Source organism: Stegodyphus dumicola, chromosome 4 (genome assembly GCF_044657685.1).
Source record: "Stegodyphus dumicola isolate Sdum_Otavi_A_Nest chromosome 4, ASM4465768v1".
NCBI lineage: Eukaryota > Metazoa > Arthropoda > Arachnida > Araneae > Eresidae > Stegodyphus > Stegodyphus dumicola.
In genome coordinates, this window is record NC_140771.1 from 58,340,062 (window position 1) to 58,359,686 (window position 19,625).

Below are 19,625 nucleotides of genomic sequence, written 5' to 3' on the forward strand. Positions count from 1 at the left end.
TTGCACAGTCTAGACACTAAACAACAAAATAAATTTCAAACAATTTAAGAAAACAACAATAGCGACAGAAATTCATACTAAAGAACCAATGAACGTAACATTCTACAAAATAAGAACAAGGATAAAATAAAATGCACTTACCATGAATTAATGTGTTTTCGAATAGCAGAAATATAAATTTCATACCGCCTTTAACATGCCGCCACGTAATCACTATCGTATTTACGTGACAGCCAGACACACTATCCAGAAAATTTATACTATGGTTCACAAATAAATAAAATCACAAATCCCTACTTCTCTCATGCACTGCCATTAAAAATAATATCCCAGACCCTCTTTCCACACTTCCAAATACCCACTACCCCTCAGCAGGATAGCCACAATGATATTTCCTTTTGCCGAACTTCAATTCAACAACTACCATTTTATCTTTCCCTCCCATCTTCTCAGACACAGAGGCGAATCAACGAGCTCCAGCGAAAGATTTTTCAACGTCAACAGGGTTGCCATAGAACACACAATCGTGCCAAAAACCAGCGCAGAACACATATCGCCACATTTGGTGAAATTAGGGCGTATATTAGAGTTGTACCCCAAGTTAAAACTATCATGGTAACCAGAAATGAGGTTTCATCACCAAAATTGAATAGAATTTGTCGCCATTCAGAGGGGCACCCAATTCTACATTAAAGCCATTTAAACTAAAATAACAGTAATAAATTCCTAACAATTTCAACACAAATACATTCCAAAATTTAAAAAAATAACAACAAAAATGGCAATGCAACAATTAAAATAACTCTATAAAATTAAAAAAATAAAAAAGCAAATTCACTTGACATTCAAAATAGTTCTCCAAAAGCAAAATATTACTTTCAAACAAAAACTTGTACGGACAGACATATCACATATATAATCCAATATACTTTCATTAATAAAACTATGCCATCACACAAAGGATGTGAACCAAAATGCCATGACTTAGCTATATCAGATGTCTTTCTACGATTCAAAATTTCAAACATTAGGAAAAAAATTTTCTCTTAAGTCAGCTTACTGCAGGAAAACTGGGATCCAAAACTCAAACTTTATTGAAAAACTACATTCTTTACCCTCAACAATTTTACGCATATCCACACAAATCTATCAGAAACACAATTGGTTGATCTTTACATTATGGTAACTTGGCGTTTTTTTGGCGAAAATTTGGCGACCAACTCTTTTACAGCAACCCTCTATTTTTTTTTCTCGCCGCCATTTTGTCTTCACGAAGTAAAGACATGTTTCTTTTCTTTTTATCTACTGAACACTTCTTCCAACAATCTACTAGCCGAATTACACTTATGCTAGAAATTTTATCTAACAAAACTGCTTAATCATGACAAATATTCACTGCAAAATTGGGAAAAAGTGCACAATACCATTCTCCTTACGCGTTTTTCAAAATAACACATACACATAAACCATGTACACGCCGACTTATTTTTACTTAAAAAAACATCCCAGAATTGCACAAAAATGGCATTGCTCACACTCTTCACTATATCCATGTACACTGCTTTTTTCTCATAAATTAGAAAAATTTCACGAAAATACATGACAATTTTCTCAATCTTTAAACCTGGTAAAAAGAACATATATGAAATTACCTGATCGCGAAAAAGTATTTACCCTTTCCAAATGTGAACATTTCCACATATAAAATAAATAAAATATCCAAAAACTTTTACCTCTAAATCATCTATTACATTATACACGTCACCAACGAATTCATACCGCAAGCATTACAAATACTTAGTATCAAATATTTAAATTATTTCCATACACGTTTACTTCAACTTAAACGTATACCAAATTCCTACAAACATAAAATTCACAAAATAACTATCATTTAATTAAAATATCACTAAACCATGTACACGCCGACTTATTTTTACTTAAAAAAACATCCCAGAATTGCACAAAAATGGCATTGTGCACACTCTTCACTATATCCATGTACACTGCTTTTTTATCATAAATTAGAAAAATTTCACGAAAATACATGACAATTTTCTCAATCTTTAAACCCGGTAAAAAGAACATATATGAAATTAACTGATCGCGAAAAAGTATTTACCCTTTCCAAATATGAACATTTCCACATATAAAATAAATAAAATATCCAAAAACTTTTACCTCTAAATCATCTATTACATTATACACATCACCAACGAATTCATACCGCAACCATTACAAATACTTAGTGTCAGATATTTAAATTATTTCCATGCACGTTTACTTCAACTAAAACGTATACCAAATTCCTACAAACATAAAATTCACAAAATAACTATCATTTAATTAAAATATAATTAAATTCAAAAACACTACTTAAAATATAAATGAGCACATACATTAAATTAATACATACATAAATACCCATTTCGAATTCACTTTAGTTACGGCCATGGGATCCAAAAATTCACGAACACTGTTTCACACTACACAGAATAAAGCCAAATACAAAATTTCCAGATTTTTTCCTGATTTCCCCCCTTTTCCGATTAAAGAACCGTAATTCGTCCATTAATATCACATGACATATCCCATGATCTCTCATTTCTCTCACACAAAATAATGCGTAATCGGAACTGAGTACTGCTCACATTATTACCAAAGTCCCAGGTAGTAACCTTTATCGCCTCCAAAATGTCGCCAAACTACCAGTTACCATATTGTAAAGATCAACCACACAATTTTTCTTCTGAATCTTCATATCAGAATCGCACTTCTCTCACAAGTTCGGCTTCAAAAATCCTGCATCCCGTTAAAACTGCAAAAATACACTTCTGTCAGCATGAAGACAACCATGAACAAATACTTCATTAATAACTCCAACAACATATTTTCTTGAACTAATTCCTTCAAGGAATTAGATGCCATTATTCAACACGTAACCAAAAAACAACGACGGGAAAATAAAACCACATTCTCCACAAAAGTTTCCATGTAAAAAGAGTTGCCATACAAACAAAATCTCAACTAAGCCATCCAGCACAAATTATCGCCACATTTGGTGACCACGTGCACATCCATATCCCTGGCCGTATTATGACAGCCTAATTGAAAAATGCTTTTAAGTATTTATAAAATCAAGTTAAAAAAAACTTTTTATATTCATGTAGAGACTTTACATAAAACTGTTAATATAGAGGACGATTGACATGTTAAAATCTGCATTTTTAAAAATTTTTTTTTTCTCCTCTGAGGAAGAGGACTTATGTCATTCATGTTCAAATCTGGTACAGTACAAAGTCTCTAATCCGGACGTCCATTATCCGGAATGATCTATAATCCGGACCTCAAAGCCACAAACTTACGCATGCACGTAAAGCGTTTACTAATGTACGTTTGATGCGCGCGTCCACTACACATGCGCATAAAGCCAGTAAAGCATTTACCCATGTGCGCTTCCGATAGTGAAGAAAGTAACAGAGAACATTATTGAAAACGAAAAAATTTCGATTGATAAGTTAGTCGGTATTCTCGACACAGCAATTACAGGACTTGAAGAGTGGAACTTTGTAACTGAACAAGAAATTATGTCTGTTTATAGAATTAAAGAGAAAGTATTAGCACAAAAAAATGAAGCAACTTAAACAACTTACATTGAAAGAAATGTTTACTAAAGTAAACAAATAAATATTAAGCTTTTTTTTTTGGGTAAATTTTGATACCCGTTAGATCATAATTGCTCTTGATTTCATAAATTACGGTTTCATATTTTTAATTGTATAATTTCTGCATGCCATCTTACCAGATTTAAATTGATGATCTATAATCCGGAAAAACTCCTAATCTAGATTTGCCGGTCCCGCCGAGTCCGGATTACGGACTTTGTACTGTATTATATTAAATCTGGAGCAATCTAAGTTCCTTTCTCCCCCTGATCTTTTTATTTTATGTTGATATGTTTCTTCCATATGAACTTTAAGACTCTTTAATATGCTTTTAATTTTAGTTTTATAATGAATATCTTTTTGGATATCACGGAGGAACAGCTGCCTGTAATCTATTCTCCTCATTACAACATCCATTTCATGGGTTTGGAAAAACTACATCCATTTGATTCGGCAAAATGGGAAAAAGTATATCGTTTCTTAGAAGGTAATAATATTTTAATGTGAATTATTTATACTTTGATGTTTTTATTATTATACTTTAATGTGAATTATTTATAGTTCGTTGAACATAAAATAATATAACTTTTGGTTTTAAAATTTCATTATTGGAATTAATACTTGATATTTAATGGTCAAACAAGAAAGCAAAGGATGAGATGCAATTTTTATTATTTTAAAGTGACGTTGATATTTTCTGAATAATTACTGTATCTTAATTTTAGGGGTTTTGAGAATAGAATAAATGTGAAAGTGAAATGAAGGTATTAACTAAATTTTTTGTAAAATAATCAAAGTACACCTAGCTGTTTAAGAATATATACAGTACAAAGTCCAAAACCTGGAATGTCCAGTATCCAAACTGATCTAATATCTGAACCACCCAAGCACCAACAAATTTTTTTTTTTTTTTTTTTTTTTTTTTTTTTAGAAATTTTTTATGAAATGGGAAAAACAGATTCTGAGGGTAGCATATGCTTAATGCTTCACATATGCACAGTCCACATTTTTTTTACAATAAAGCATATGCAGTTTCCTGATTCTTAATTCTTTAAGGCCATTTAATAAAACACCTTCATGTTGAAGAAACACAATCATTTATTAGCATAAATCTGTGTAATCAATAATTTGCCTTCATAGCCAACTTATTGCTAAGCATGCATCTCAAACTAAAACATTCTATCAAAGTTAATCTCTGATTTTATGTGTACTGAATATCATATAACCCTCACACCAACCTAGTGAATCATTTTTTATTATTTTTTGCTTTCATTACCACGTCACTATCAACTCACGGTAGCTTGAGAAATGACTCATGTAGCGATGTCTAAAATAATCTGTTTTACATATCATTAATTGAATATCAAACTGCATGGTAAATTTTTTGTGCTAACAATTACATACTGGATGATGTTTAGATTGCCAGGGTTTTCATCAAAACATGGATAACATCAAGGATTTAATAAACATGCATTAACCTGCCTGCCTTGTGCTTCAGGAGAACTTGTCAAAAACCAAGCAGACATGCTAAGATATGGAGATATACCACAATAAGAAAGGACAACCCATCTGGGTATCGTGCCTGTGGTGGTGTGAGCCTTATCGCCTCCCACAATCACCCATACATTGCTCTCCCTTTGATGACCTCCCTTCAAGCTGTGGCAGTTCAGATTAATTTACGCTTTTCAATCTCTGTATGCACCATTTATTTACCCCCGCATGAACATGTTGATCAGCGAGAGTTGGGCAGAATAATAGAGCAGCTGCCAGAACCTTTTTTTGCTTTTAGGTGACTTCAATGCCCATAGTACCTTAGGCTGCGTTCAGACGGGCATAGAGGCATAGTCATAAGGGCATAAAATACAGGAGTTCCGTTCACACCTGCGAGAATGGGGTGTGTAGAATGGGGCTAGTAGTGTATATGTTATTTTCTAATATTGAAATGTATTATTGAAATTAGCATAATGAAATTAATATGCACTTGGGTGAAATCCTAGTATACGGTGCAGCCTTTGCATGATTTTGAAAATTATCACCAACACCAAAATGATCTGTTTAACTACTCATTGTATATGTCTCATTTACTGCTCATGATAAAGTAGCCAAATCCCTTGTGCACCGGATACTAGGATTAAACCTGCACTTGTTGTAAAGAGCTGTATAAGCTAAACTTTCATAGAAAATACTATACTGCTAACATTATTCTGTTTACCAGTAATTTTCATTGCTTGTACATCACCATAACAAGCTTTCCAAAGTCCACTAACTGAGCATAGACAGTGACATAAATGGTAAGTTTCTTGCAGCATAACTCACAAAGGCCCGCTGAAATAATATCGGAAGATTGCACAACGGTATATGAAAATAAAATGTACCTGATTTATTTTTTGTATAAAATTTGCCAATGAACAAGCTGCAGAGTTTGAGGTTTCTTCTTGTATCCATATTTAGTTTGCATGGGAACTGTACATATGGTTTCATTTATGGTCTTTTCTGAACCAGATGCATATTACTAAATGCATTAATTGAACTGGTATGTAAGTTTGCATCTTTATCAACTGGAATATAACTTGTAAAGCAAGATATAATTTTGCCCCCTTTTTTTTAATTTTTATTATTTATAGTGAAATAGTAAAATGAAGTTTTTAGCTTCAAAGAAATAAAAAAGGAGATTTAAAATTTTGAATATTTTGTGGAAGATCTAAAACTGTTCTGGCTAATTCTAATGTATTTGATTTTGATGCAAAAGAACATACTTAAAAGTTTAATTTTATTCCTTGGTTGTAAGGATATTCAATATAAAAAAACATATCTAAAAGAAACTTTTTTTTACTGAAGATAGTTTTAAAAATACAATTTAGAGAAAGACTGAAATATGAAGAAAGACATATAAATGAACTGTTAATTTAAGATTTAAAAAATATATATATATACATATGTGTGTGTAAGCTAAAAAATTTGTAAATCATCTTCATTTTTAATTTGGTATGTCCTCTCTATTTTAAAAATAATAACTTTTCTGGACTGTGCCATTTCTACATTAATCTATGTCACATGGCTTACGTAACGCCAATGATGTAGCTAATGGGAACTTGAACTGAAAATTTGAGAACTGAAACTTTTCTAAACTGAACCAAAAGTGGTTAGAGTAGAGAGAAGGTCACTCTTGTATTATCACGAAGTTGTTTTTTCATTTATGATAGCTTGAGTAGTTGAATGTTATCGAAACCCGTTATGATGTAATCGGTTGCATGATTGCGGTAAATTCATCATGTTTATGTGTGTTGGTTAGGAAGTATATTGCTTGTTTTGTGGTTTAGACAGTAAAATGGCTGAATATGTTAAGATTAATTTGAAATTTCTGTACGATTTGGAAAGAAAGGGGAAAAGAGCATTATTTGACTGGTGTGTACATGAAGATTTACTTGGTAGCCATTATTAGGTGTCCTGTTTGTAGGAAGGAAATGCATATAGTCGAATGCCAGAAATGCGTACGGTTGAATGTGGCTACAGAGGCTATTTTTTACCCTTATTTTGTGAAATTATGTGGCGATGCCAGTATACACATTCTAGTTCAGATAATTTTAGGAAGTTTTTGGATAATTAAGACACAATAACACGCCGAACAAATACTAATTCGGAAGTCAAACAACAAAAATCAGCGTTATATTTTCGAAATTTTCACAGGACTAGTTTCGATGGTTTTACCGAACCACCATCCTCAGCTGCAAAACCGCAAATGAACAAGATAGGAAATGATGGTTAGATAAGATAAAAAAGCCTGGGCAAGAATAATCAAGTGGCACCATCTGTTCATGAAACCAGAACTAAAACATAATTTCTTTAAAGGCCGAAGGCAAAGTTGGACTAGAATTAGGATCGTTAACTAGAACAGAAAGATTTTTTTGAATGTGAAATGCCTCTAGAAAATCCAGTTCTCCAATGGAAGATGTTTTTTGAATAATTTTGGCAGCAGAAAAATTGAGTGTGATTTTCGGACCAACAATGTTGAGCAACAGAAGACTTCTGTGTTTCCTTTTTTCTAACATATGCCTCATGTTCCTTGACGCGAAATTTTAAGGCTCTCTTAGTTTGACCAATGTAAATTAAACCACACTGGCAAGGAATCCTATAAATACCCCAGGAATTCATATCCGGAATGGGGTCCTTGAGTATGGAACTTGAAATTTTATTGATGGGAGTATAAACGACCCGAAAGTTAAATTTCTGCAGAATATGTGCAACTTTATAGCTAATTGATGGAAAGAAGGGAATGACAACAGAATTTTTATAATCTTCTAAAACAAGAGTGTGCCTTTTAGTGTTGAGATGAGAATTTTTTAACTGCTTTATTAGCAAGGTTGGGTGAAAAGCCCCTGTCAATAGCTATTGCTTTTAAATAATTTAGTTCTTCATCAAGGGATAGTTTGGAGAAGCAAACTTGAAGAGCACAGAAAACATAGGAATAAAATGAAGCTAACTTTTGTTTAGTCAGATCATATGATTTAAAGTGTGGTGGAAGGCAAACCAATGAAGATTTATGGTAAACCGTATTACTGAAGTTGGATGTGTACCAACATCTTTTGATTTTTGTTGTTTGACTTCTGAATTAGTGTTTGTTCGGTGTGTTATTGTGTCTTAATTAATTGATAATTTTCTGCCTGAGAATGATATTCCTTGGAATAAGTGCATTGCCATATGCAGTGACGGAGCTCAGGCTTTAAGAGGAAAACATTCCGGAGTGATTTCTCAAAGAAAGAAATTCACACCTAAAACTAAATTTACTCACTGCTTCCTGCATCGTGAAACTTTAGTAGCCAAAACATTCCTGGAAACCTGAAAATCATTTTAAATCAAGCTGTAAAAATTGTTAATTTTATTAAAAGCCGAGCTTTAAATTTAAGAATATTTACAATTTTATGCCAAGAGATGGGCATTGTATATGAAATGCTTTTGTTACATATCGAATTAAGGTGGTTATTCAGAGGCAAAGTTTTAAATCGTTTGATAAAACTTCGATCAGAAATTGAAATTTTCCTCTCTGATCAAAATTTAAATTGCAAAAATGTTTATTTAGTGAATTATGGTTGGCATATTTAGCATATTTAGCTGATAATTTTAGAAAAGCTAAATGAATTAAATTTAGGATTACAAGAACAAAATGCTAATTTCTTACCATTAGAAAAAAATTAAAAGCAATTATAAAAAAGCTCGAGGTAATATTAAAAGAATTGGATAATTATATTGTAAGCTTTTTGCCACTTTTGGAAAGGTTTCTAATTTGAAAATAATTTGAAAACAGGAGAAGAATTAGCATCTGGCATTAAAAATCATTGTTTTTCATTGATAAATAATTTCAACATGTATTTTCCAGATGATTATGAAAAATTAATTTGGATTAGCAATCAATCCATTTTGTTCAAATATAACTGAAATTTTATCTCATGGAGAAAGAGAACAATTGATAGAAATTTCCTGTGATCAAACTTTAACTGAAGATTTAAAAAATAACACACTTCTTAACTTTTGGCTTAACAAAACAAACAAACAAACAAACAAACAAACAAAACAAAAAAATTAGCAGCATTTCAAATAAAGCTATTAAATTTTTAATGACTTTTTGCACAACCTATATGTGTGAACATGGATTTTCTTCCATGTTATATTTAAAAGATAAATACAGAACAAAATAAAATGTGGATTCTAATTTATGCTTAAAACTAAGTGAAATAAGACCAGACATAAAGAAATTGATTTCTCTTAAACAGGCCCAAATTTTGCACCAAATTTTAGAATTAAAGTATTGTAACTTAAATTTTGATAATTAAAATGGTAACCAATTTTTAATCTAATATTTTTATGTGTGCATATTTAATAATTCAAATAGCCAGTAGGTTTTGGTAGCAAATGGAAAAATATTTTTTAGCCCAGCAGGGCTATTAATTTCAAAATGGCATTTTGCGTCGATTCACTTTTCAGACTGTTGCCAGCAAATATTATCACCATCTGTTATATTTAAAGAAACTAAATAATGAAGAATCTGCATGAATGTTTCTTGCATTGTGAAAAAACAATGATGCCTGGAGCTATCAAATTTTGCATAATGTAGTCTTCCAACCGAACATGGCCACTTGGAAGCCCGAATTTTGAATTTTAAATTTTTTTATTATCTGTTTAAAATTTTTGAAAAATTTTAACAAATTTTTTATTAACAAACTCAACGATTTCAAAGCAGACTATGGCAACAGTGTACGAAAAATTTTTGTTCTCCAGCACGCCAGACTGTGTATCGGAAATTCTAAAGGTATGCTGTTTTTAAATATTTTGTGATATTGCTGTTGAATTGAATTTTATGTGTTTTAAGTGCAAAGAACATGATATTTAATAAATAAACGTAACACGCCAAACTTTAAATAACGCTCTTTTGGGTGTTAAACATAAAATCTGAAAGCAATCAAATTTTTTTTTCTTTCTTTTTAGCCCAAGGCACATTAGCCCAGAAGGGGCTATTAACTTCATTTCAGCATTTTGCAATGAAAACTTAAATGTCCATTTCTCTTTTCAAATTATTGCCACCAAATATTATTGCCCTATGTTATATTTAAAGAAATTAAATAATGAAGAATCTGCATAAATGTATGTATGTTTCCTGCATTGTGATTAAACAACGGGACCTAGAGCCATCAAATTTTGAATAACGTAGTCCTTCACCGAATATGGGCATCTGGAAGCCCTAATTTGGAATTTGTTTTATTATCGATTTCATATTTTGTAACACTTTAGCGAATTTTTTATTAACAAACTCACTGATTTTAAAGCGATCAGTGACCACACTGTACAGGAAAAAAATTTTTTTTTATCTCCAGTGCATGAGACTGTGTATCGGAAATTCTAAAGATAGGCTCTTTTAAATATTTTGTGATATTGCTGTTGAATTAAATTTTGTGGTTGAAGAGCGAAGGACATGATATTTTATAAATAAAGGTAACACACAAAACGTTAAAAAAAGCCTCTTTGGGCATAATATAAAATCTGAAAGCTTTCAAAAATTGTTTTTTAATATTTCTATTTAGAAATTAAAAAATATCATTGTAGAATGTAGGGGTGGTACTAATTATTTTCAATTTTTTTGTAGGTGGTACGTGTTAGTCAAAAGGTTGAGAACCGCTGGCATAGTTTATTAGTTACTAACAGACAAATTGGGTTTAGGTTTATCTGATTATGGCGAATCACTCAAGGGTTTCTGCCTAAGCGGAGGGATGCCTTTGTGGAGGACGTATTAAGGAAAACTGGCTCGTATACACATTGCACATGGGGAAAAGCACAAAAACACCTAAGCAGCTAACCAATTTGCGGGATTTAAACATCGGATCAAACTACCAGTGTTCGTTGCCTTTACTGCTTAGCCATTGGTGGACCAACAGACAAATTGAATTAAAAAGATAAATACAGTCAAAAGTCATTAATCCGGACTCATCGGGACTTCGGCGATTCCGGATTATCGATTTTTCTGGATTATAGATCATCATTTTAAATCTCGTAAGATGGTATGCAGAAATTGTAAAATAAAAAATATGAAACTGTAATTTATGAAATCAAGAACAATTATGATCTAAAGGGTATCAAAATTTACAAAAAAAAGCATAATATTTATTTGTTTACTTTATTAAACATTTCTTTCAATGTAAGTTGTTTAAGTTGCTTCGTTTTATGTGATAATACTTTCTCTTTAATTCTATAAACAGACATAATTTCTTGTTCAGTTACAAAGTTCCGCTGTTCAAGTCCCGTAATTGCTGTGCCGAGAATACTGACTAACTTGTCAATCGAAATTTTTTTGTTTTCACCAACCTCTCTGTCACCTTCTTCATGTCTTTATCCATTTTTTGCAGCAATTCCACTTTTTGTTTGATGGACATCGAAACATACTTTTGTTTTGTAGATCCTTTGGGAGCTCCAGCATCGGAAATTCTAAATCGAAAGTTCAAGTTTACTTTTATAAAATTGCTCTTACAGTCTGAAAAAAGTAATAAGCCGGATCCAGTTCGAAGATTAAGGAACAACGCAATTATCAACATTAACTGAAATAGATAATTAGATAATTTTAGCTTATACCGTCCCTTATACATTAAACGCGCACGCGAAAACGTATTCTGCACTTGCGCCCACGCATACGCGCAGTTGTAAAGGTCTTATGCGCATGCGTAAATGCCTATGCGCATGTGTCAACGTGGCGCATGCGCAGAAAGTTTTTAGCTTTGAGGTCCGGATAATAGATCATTCTGGATTATGGATGTCCGAATTAACGACTTTTGACTATATCTTACATTTTTCCAAGTTGTAGCCGACTTGAATGAAAAGTGAAGCAACATATTTACAGTGGACAACATTTAAAGTGAATCAGTGCAAAATTGAGTTTCAAGATAATGGGCTTTTGGGTTTTAACTAATAATTAATTTTTATTCATGGTGAAATTTTAAGTATATAGTATTTTAATTAAATGGATTAATTTTATTAAATGGATTATATAGAATTAAAAGATACAAAAATAATCTCTCTGCCTACCCCCCCCCCCAACTTTTGAAATAAAATCATTTATTCTATGGTAAAGAAGAGTAAAACATACTTTTGTCGTTTTCCTTCTGAATGAAAATTCATAAATTATTTTCACTGTTTATAAATTTATTTATATTTGACTGTTTGTGATCTGTAATTTGATTTTTCATGTAGTTTATAATGTTGTCATGTTTTTCAATTATTTTTTGTTATTCTTCAAAATAAGATTCATATGATCTTAAATATATTTATTATATATTTATAAAGAAATTCAATCCTAGTTTCCTAAAATAGGACCTAAAATATTTAAGACAATGGTTTCATTTGCTCATTCAGTTGAATGCTTAAATGTAATACAATGAGAGCCCCACCTCCAAGTTAAATTCAAGCAGAGACCTGATACATATTGAAAAATGTTTTCATTTGAAATTAGCTTTTAACATGTTTGACCGAAATACATCATATTTTCATTATCACCTTCATTATGAAGAGTACTTAAAGAAGAATTATTGGATGTAGTTTACATTTACTTCCTGAATAAAATATACTGAATCATGCTTGTATGAGGTCAATTAGATATATTTATTACAAAAGTTGCTTTCAATCACTTTAGCACAGATGTTACTGCAAAATGTCAATGATAATTCCATTAGCTTACTTGTGATTCACTATGTGATATAATATCTGTATGAAATAGTTAATTTTTTATTATAAATATTACTGATAAATATCAATAATCAATTTATCAATATTATTGATAAATAAATAATATTTATAATAAAAAATACTGGTGTCATTATGGCTAATTTGGCAGCTTTGTCTCATTTTTCTCTTTGTAAATAAATTCTTTTTAATCATCATTTCCCCCCTGGCCCCCTATCTTCTGCTACCATGTGCTACCTTTCAAAGATGATGTAACTTTCAAAGGTGTTAGCTTTCAAAGCTACGTGTTACATCATCTTTGAAAGTCTCAGTTTTAGGGCAAATTTTGATGGATGTTAGATCTGTCCTGGCACAATAAATAAATCATTTAGCTGTTTTAAATGTGATCCAACTATCTCCAAATCAATGTCCTACTTCTATTATTATAGATTTATCTAAATTTATAAGTTTCTTGATAGTCTTTCTTTAATGATATATAATTTAGTTGCATGGGAATACAGTATTTATGATTAAAATAATCTTGATAAACTTGGCATTTTCTGTTCTCTTCCTTGATAAATCTCAGATTCAGAATAAAGATATTGGAAGCAATGGTTGTTGAAAAGAAAAAATATGGATAGTCAAGGCATAAATGGACCTGCAAATATCTGAAGATGGCTAGAATTAATTATTTTACAACAGCAAGGAATTGTTATTGGTAGTTTATTGTAACAGAGCTACCAGTGTCAATTACAGTATAACTGCCATATTTTAATTATTTTTCATAGAACATTCTAAAATATTTAAAATACTGACTTCTATTTGTTAATAATTTTTTGAGTATCTTTAAAAGCATTAAAATTCAGTAATTTGTCATTCTTATGTTTGTTGTATTGTAATACTCAAAATCCTGTATTATATTAAAATTTCCTTTTTATTGCTTTGATATGATTTCCATCTGTGGATAATGCATTTCATTTCATGATATTTTAAATCTTTTTGTGCATGTTAACAAAATTAAAAATTTTGATATTTCAAATTTTTTTTCAGAGGCTGGCATTGTGAATAAAAATACTGTGGTTAAACCACTTGAGGCTAGTGATGAAGTTTTGTTAGTGGTTCATCCTAAATCTTATTTAGATAAACTTAAGGTACGTCTTGCTTTTGTAATGTTCCCTGAAATTAATCCATGTTACGTATTAATAATTTATTTCAAGTGTTGTCATAATTAATGAAATCTTCTCATTTTATTAATTTTTAGATTTATGCTATGTTATCATAATCATGGGATATTTATTATTAATATAATGTAATTCATTTAAGAAAGACAAAGTAAATTTTTCACTATTTGGATATTAGCTAGCACCCAGAGGTGCACTTTAACAATCACATTTCCTCTTCATGCTGTTTGTAAAAACTATTGAAAATAATTTTGTTTGTTTTTAGTGGAGTGTTAATGTAGCTAGGATAACAGAAGTACCATGTGTTGCTGCCATGCCAAATAGTTTGGTACAGCGAAGAGTATTAAGGCCATTTCGTTATCATACTGGAGGGACAATATTAGTAAGAATTGATTTTCTTCTGAGCATTTTTTAAAATTATTTTTAACTTATTGATTAAAAAAATTCTGTATAAATTTCTCAATTATTTACATTGTAAATTAATTGAAAGTACATTCATATGTATATAAATTTCTTTGGTACATGTTTCATTAATTAACAGATCATTTTTAACTGCCAATTTCGGAGGTACTTCAGGTATTTTTGTCAAAAATACAAAAGTGATCATTGGTGTTCTCACTATATGATGAGCCAGGACTTAGAAGAGAAGGGCTAACTCATAGAGCTTTTCCCCCTGAAGCAGAAAGTGAGAAGTGATGACGTAGTCATGATGACACTGAGCGTGCAGATGCAATTCACAGCTTGAAAATTAACGTTTTTGAACCAGCGTTTGAAATGAGCTGTGTGTAAAAGATAGCTATAATTAGGAAGAGACAATGTTACTGCTTTATGCATTTTAGACTGAACCATTAAAAATTTAATAATAATTTAATAATACTTACTCAATTTTAAAATAATAGATAAAATGTGCTACTCTTTTAACATAAAGTTCCGTGGGTTTTTTCAATTTTTATTTTCAGGTTTTTTTATTTAATGCACGTTTATTTCTAATCATTTCTTTATTTGCAAGTTAACTGAGAGAATTTTTATACTGCTTCTAAGATAACTATAATAGCAGCTATTTAAATTTACTCAAAAAAAAATTTTACATTGACATAGTTTTAAACATATATGACATATATGGCAACATTTCTGCTAACCTACATTTGATTTTTTGCCTAATTGTAAATTTTACATTGTTATAATTCTCTTCCGATTCAATATAATAATTTTTTAAAATAATTTTGTAATTTATACTTATATCTATATTACAATTAAATAAATGTATGTAAGATTATTACCTTAATTTTGACAAAATAGCTTTACTCAGAGTACCTAATACAGTTATTTAATTTTTCAAAAGTGTGAGTAAAGGAAGCAAGTCTTTTTATGGCAATTACTTTAATGTTTTATACTATTATATTTTATCTAGAATGCTAATCTAGCACAAAATCTAATCAATAATTAGTTACAAAGGATACAATGAGTACTTAACAAAATTAGTTTGGTAAATACTTGTTATTCTTGTTGATACTATTCATAATACCGAAGTTATTATCGATTAACTCGTGGAAGTCAGATGCTTTTTGATTTCCTGTGGGGTGGAGTATACATTTTGCGATACTTTTTGAAAATAATGTTTTCTCTAGAGCGACTTTTTGTCTCTCGTTTCCCTTGACCATTAAATAATTCGGTTTTAGTTTGTGACAGAATATGATTTCTTCTCAATCTCTATTTAAAACCTCTTTAATAATAACAAAATTTAAAACAGTTCCATCTTCTAAAACAAATCCTTTATCTAAAATGTGGTTTCTCAGTAATTTGAGGCAGAGCGCGAAATGAGACCTCTGATTAAAACAAACCGCATGTTTTGAAAAGAACCGAGAACTTGGTCCAGTTTAAAGTCATAGCAGAGTTTTCAATCTATATGCATTTCGTCGAAACTGAGAACGCATATTTTTTCTACAGAATACAAATATTCGCCTCTTTCCTTCTTTAGAGTAAGAACATCACTTTGAATTCTTGGACTACACTAAAATTTAATGCACCATTTCTTTAATTTGCTAATACTAGGTAAAGATATTCCAGTTTTTTTCTTAATTTTTTTTCTTTCCAAAAATCATAGCTTTAAGATGACAGAGCTCTTATGACAATACAATGTGAAATATCTTCACTAGTCCACCTGATTTTTTCCTTCTTTTTCAGTAATACATTAATCTGCGTCTTTATAAAAATAGGCTTTAGACATTTTTTCAAATTCTCCGATTTGTGCTTCCCCCCCCCCAAAATTTCGCTATTTGAGATTTAGATGTCGTCCACCTTCTTTGCTGCTGAACAAACATTCTAAAATTTTTCTTTTCTCTATTTTTCAATACTTTAATACAATTTTTTAAGGATATTATTTTGTTCTTCAAATTATCAATGCATTCTTGCTTATCCTTAAACTTAGGGCATTCAGGAATATCTACATTTTCATTTGTGAGTTTTATTTCAAAATCATTAAAATTTGATTTATTATTGTCATCATCAATTTCAATTTATTGTTTTCATCATAATTTACTTTCGGTACAGCATTCCATTTCAACAGTTTCTTTTTGTGGCTATCCAAACAAGCGATTTTTCATATCATCTTCATAAACACTGCATAGAAAATGTTCGCTGCAGATTTTTCCGCTCTTCGCATTAATAGAATCTTGTCTTTGACATTTGTGTATCCATCATCAAAAGCAAAACCTCATTTGGATCCTTTGGTACCATGAAATAAAATATCTCATCCTTTTGTACTTCTGTAAGTGCTACGGCTAGTTACTACAGCGCAAAAAACCATATTACGTAAACGGTACTTTACAATGTAGAATTTAAAATAAAAACTGACTAAAATTACATATATATAAATTATTTTAAATATATACATTATTTGAAAACAGATATATATATATGATTAAAATTAATTTGGGATATGTAACCTCTAGAAAATCGTCTCGCAGCTGAATGAAACTACAGTTTCGTGTCGGCGAGGAGTCGAACAAAGAAATGAGCTAGCCCTTTCTCTTTATCCCTGTGATGAGCTAATTGATCCCTTACAAATACATATATGCTTCTTTAATTTAAAAAAAAATCTGGAAGACCTTTTTCTGTTTTGTTTAGCTTGAAAATATTTCTTGGTATTACAAATTAACTGATATTGTTTAGCTTTCTTGATGGTTCAATTTTTGGTCATTGATTTTGACATTGTGTACTGAACCACATTCACCTAGGTGAAGACAACTGTCATTTTCAGAATGGTGGCACATTAAGAGTGTCATAATACAACCTATAAAATTAAAAAAGCAAGGAACATCAGTAATAAATTGAATTGGTTCCTGCTTCTAAGAAATCTGTATTTTTTTTTTTTTCGTGTGTGTGTGCATGCTGTAGTTCTTGTCATGTATGCAGTGATCTGTTTTCATTGGGGGGAGGGGAAGCAGCAGGAAACTGTAAAAAGAAATGATTAAAACAAAAGCCAATGTTAGTCATTCCATCTAAAAAATAAATAACTAACCAAAAGCTGTAGATCACATACTACATTATTACTTACTTTTCTCTGTTTTAAAATAAATGAAGAATTATTTTAAGAAATTCAGTTATACAGGAAAGGCTGAAAGCTTGCTGTGGAAGAAGAAACCTTTAAATAGTTAAATTGCAAAGATATGATTGATCAATTTTCTGAAATGAAAACCTGAAAAAAATATATTCCTCAGTAGGTGATTAATGATTAAAATGTACTTTTTTATTTGATACTAGAAATTCTTTTATTAAACAATTACTGCTGTATTAGTGTTTGTATATCCTGTTATTAATAGAAATTTCATGTGATGTTATTAAATTTTTCATTAGAAACTAAAACTTACATAAATAGAAACTCAAATTAAATTTTATTTAGCGTTCACAAGAAGCGTAATCTCGCACAATTCTCACAATTTATCAAAATTTATAGTATTGCATTTCATAAAATGCTGTGTTTCTTCATATACAAATTTATTTAATGAAAACTAGCTCATTATTAGATATTCAATAGTAGCTCATCATTTTCAAAGAGTCGCATGATTTCATTTTCTTTACCTGTGTAAGAACCATAATTTTTATTATTCAAATTATTATCTTAACAAGGTGCCTCAAATATTATATGAAAATACACAATTACTAATTGATACTTGCATGGAAGTAAACAATGATTAGAGTGACCGTGTGCAGTTTATATGGAGTTATTAAAAATGGGGAATAAAAATATTTATTGTTTGGTGATGAAAACTGTACATCAGTTAGAAATCTTTAAATATGTTTAAGCCATCAATTAGTATGTAAGAACTTTTATTCTTTAACATATTTGCTGCCATATATGAATGAGCCTATTCATAGTTGGAGACCTGGGTTTACTTGCTTGCAATGAGAAAACTTGTTATTAACCCTTTGGGTATGTTTGACGACTTAGACTTGTCATGCACTTGTTTTGCCTAAGTTGTGGATGATGAATCTTAATCGTCATTCAAACTAGGAAAAAATTAAACATGTACATTCTTGTTTATGACAAAAGTGATTGGTATCAGTTATAAGAGTAAGTTTCTTCCAATACTTCAGTGAATGTTGTTTGTGAAAAATCAACAGAAGAATTTTTTCAAATAAATCCATACCCTAAGGGTTAATCGCTTTACGTATATGACTTAGTAGCAGGAGTATTGCTGTAGTAAATGCATGCAATGTTTAGGTGTTTGGCGTGCAGAAAGGGGCAAAGTACTTAGTGTACTGACATAGAACATTTATTTCTCTGAATTACTGACTTCTCTTGTTTTTGATGGCTGGAATTGATTTGGAATTTCCTTTTTATTTTTTTCAGCGTGCCCACAAGAGTTATTATACCTTTGTTAAGAAGATATTGAGCTAGTGTGTAGCTTGCATACCAATTATTGGTCATCAGGTTACGGTTGGAAACTTCGTATGCACCAATTAGCCTTTTGACAATGTCAATACTTGAATTAAAAGCCTTGTAAGGTTCTGGGGGTTGATTGCCACAATAAATTTCAAGCTTCAATGTAAAAAACGTTTGTGAGGTGAGCATCTCCCGCGAAAAGGCTCCAGCTTCTTGTCGATTGTGAGTTCGTCACCTGGTGTATAAAAGTTTTCACCAGTTTTTGACAGTTCTAATTGAAATATTCAAAAAATTCTCTTAGTGCAGCAAGCTTATCAGTTTTTCTTCGCACATACCTTGTGCTTTTATCATCGAATCTTAATAGCAGCACACAGGTTTCTGAATCGCTTGAGACCCATGATCCCTTGCAAAATTTCAATTCCATACCGTCTTTTGCCCATGCTTCCTTCAAATTGAGTTTTGACATTTCTTTTTGCACCCTAATAAGAATAAAATTCCTAAAAAGGCCATCATTTCTGCTGTATTCGTATCATACATGCTTCTCTTTGAGATGTTTTGGAGATCATCAGGAGTCCTGTTACATTTGAGATAAATATTTGTATATTGTACGATAGCATCAATCATGCTTGTATTTGTGATTTTCCGGAAAGCACAAAGCTGATCATTTATATCATCACAAGTTTTGGCACTTGGGAA

At 30.8% G+C, this 19,625-nt stretch overlaps 1 protein-coding gene across 4 annotated transcripts in view; it reads left to right on the top strand.

Annotated features, from left to right (window-relative positions):
* Window positions 1-19,625, top strand: part of HDAC11 (Histone deacetylase 11) — a 49,692-nt gene that overhangs the window by 3,400 nt on the left and 26,667 nt on the right. For all 4 annotated transcript variants that reach the window (XR_015040676.1, XM_085814953.1, XM_085814951.1 and 1 more), the window contains exons 2-4: window positions 4,007-4,152; window positions 13,914-14,014; window positions 14,310-14,426. Coding sequence is in view for 3 of the 4 variants with exons in the window: in XM_085814953.1 (XP_085671079.1) it covers window positions 4,014-4,152; window positions 13,914-14,014; window positions 14,310-14,426 (357 nt within the window). In the remaining variant the exon portion in view is untranslated. The remainder of the gene's footprint in view (window positions 1-4,006; window positions 4,153-13,913; window positions 14,015-14,309; window positions 14,427-19,625) is intronic.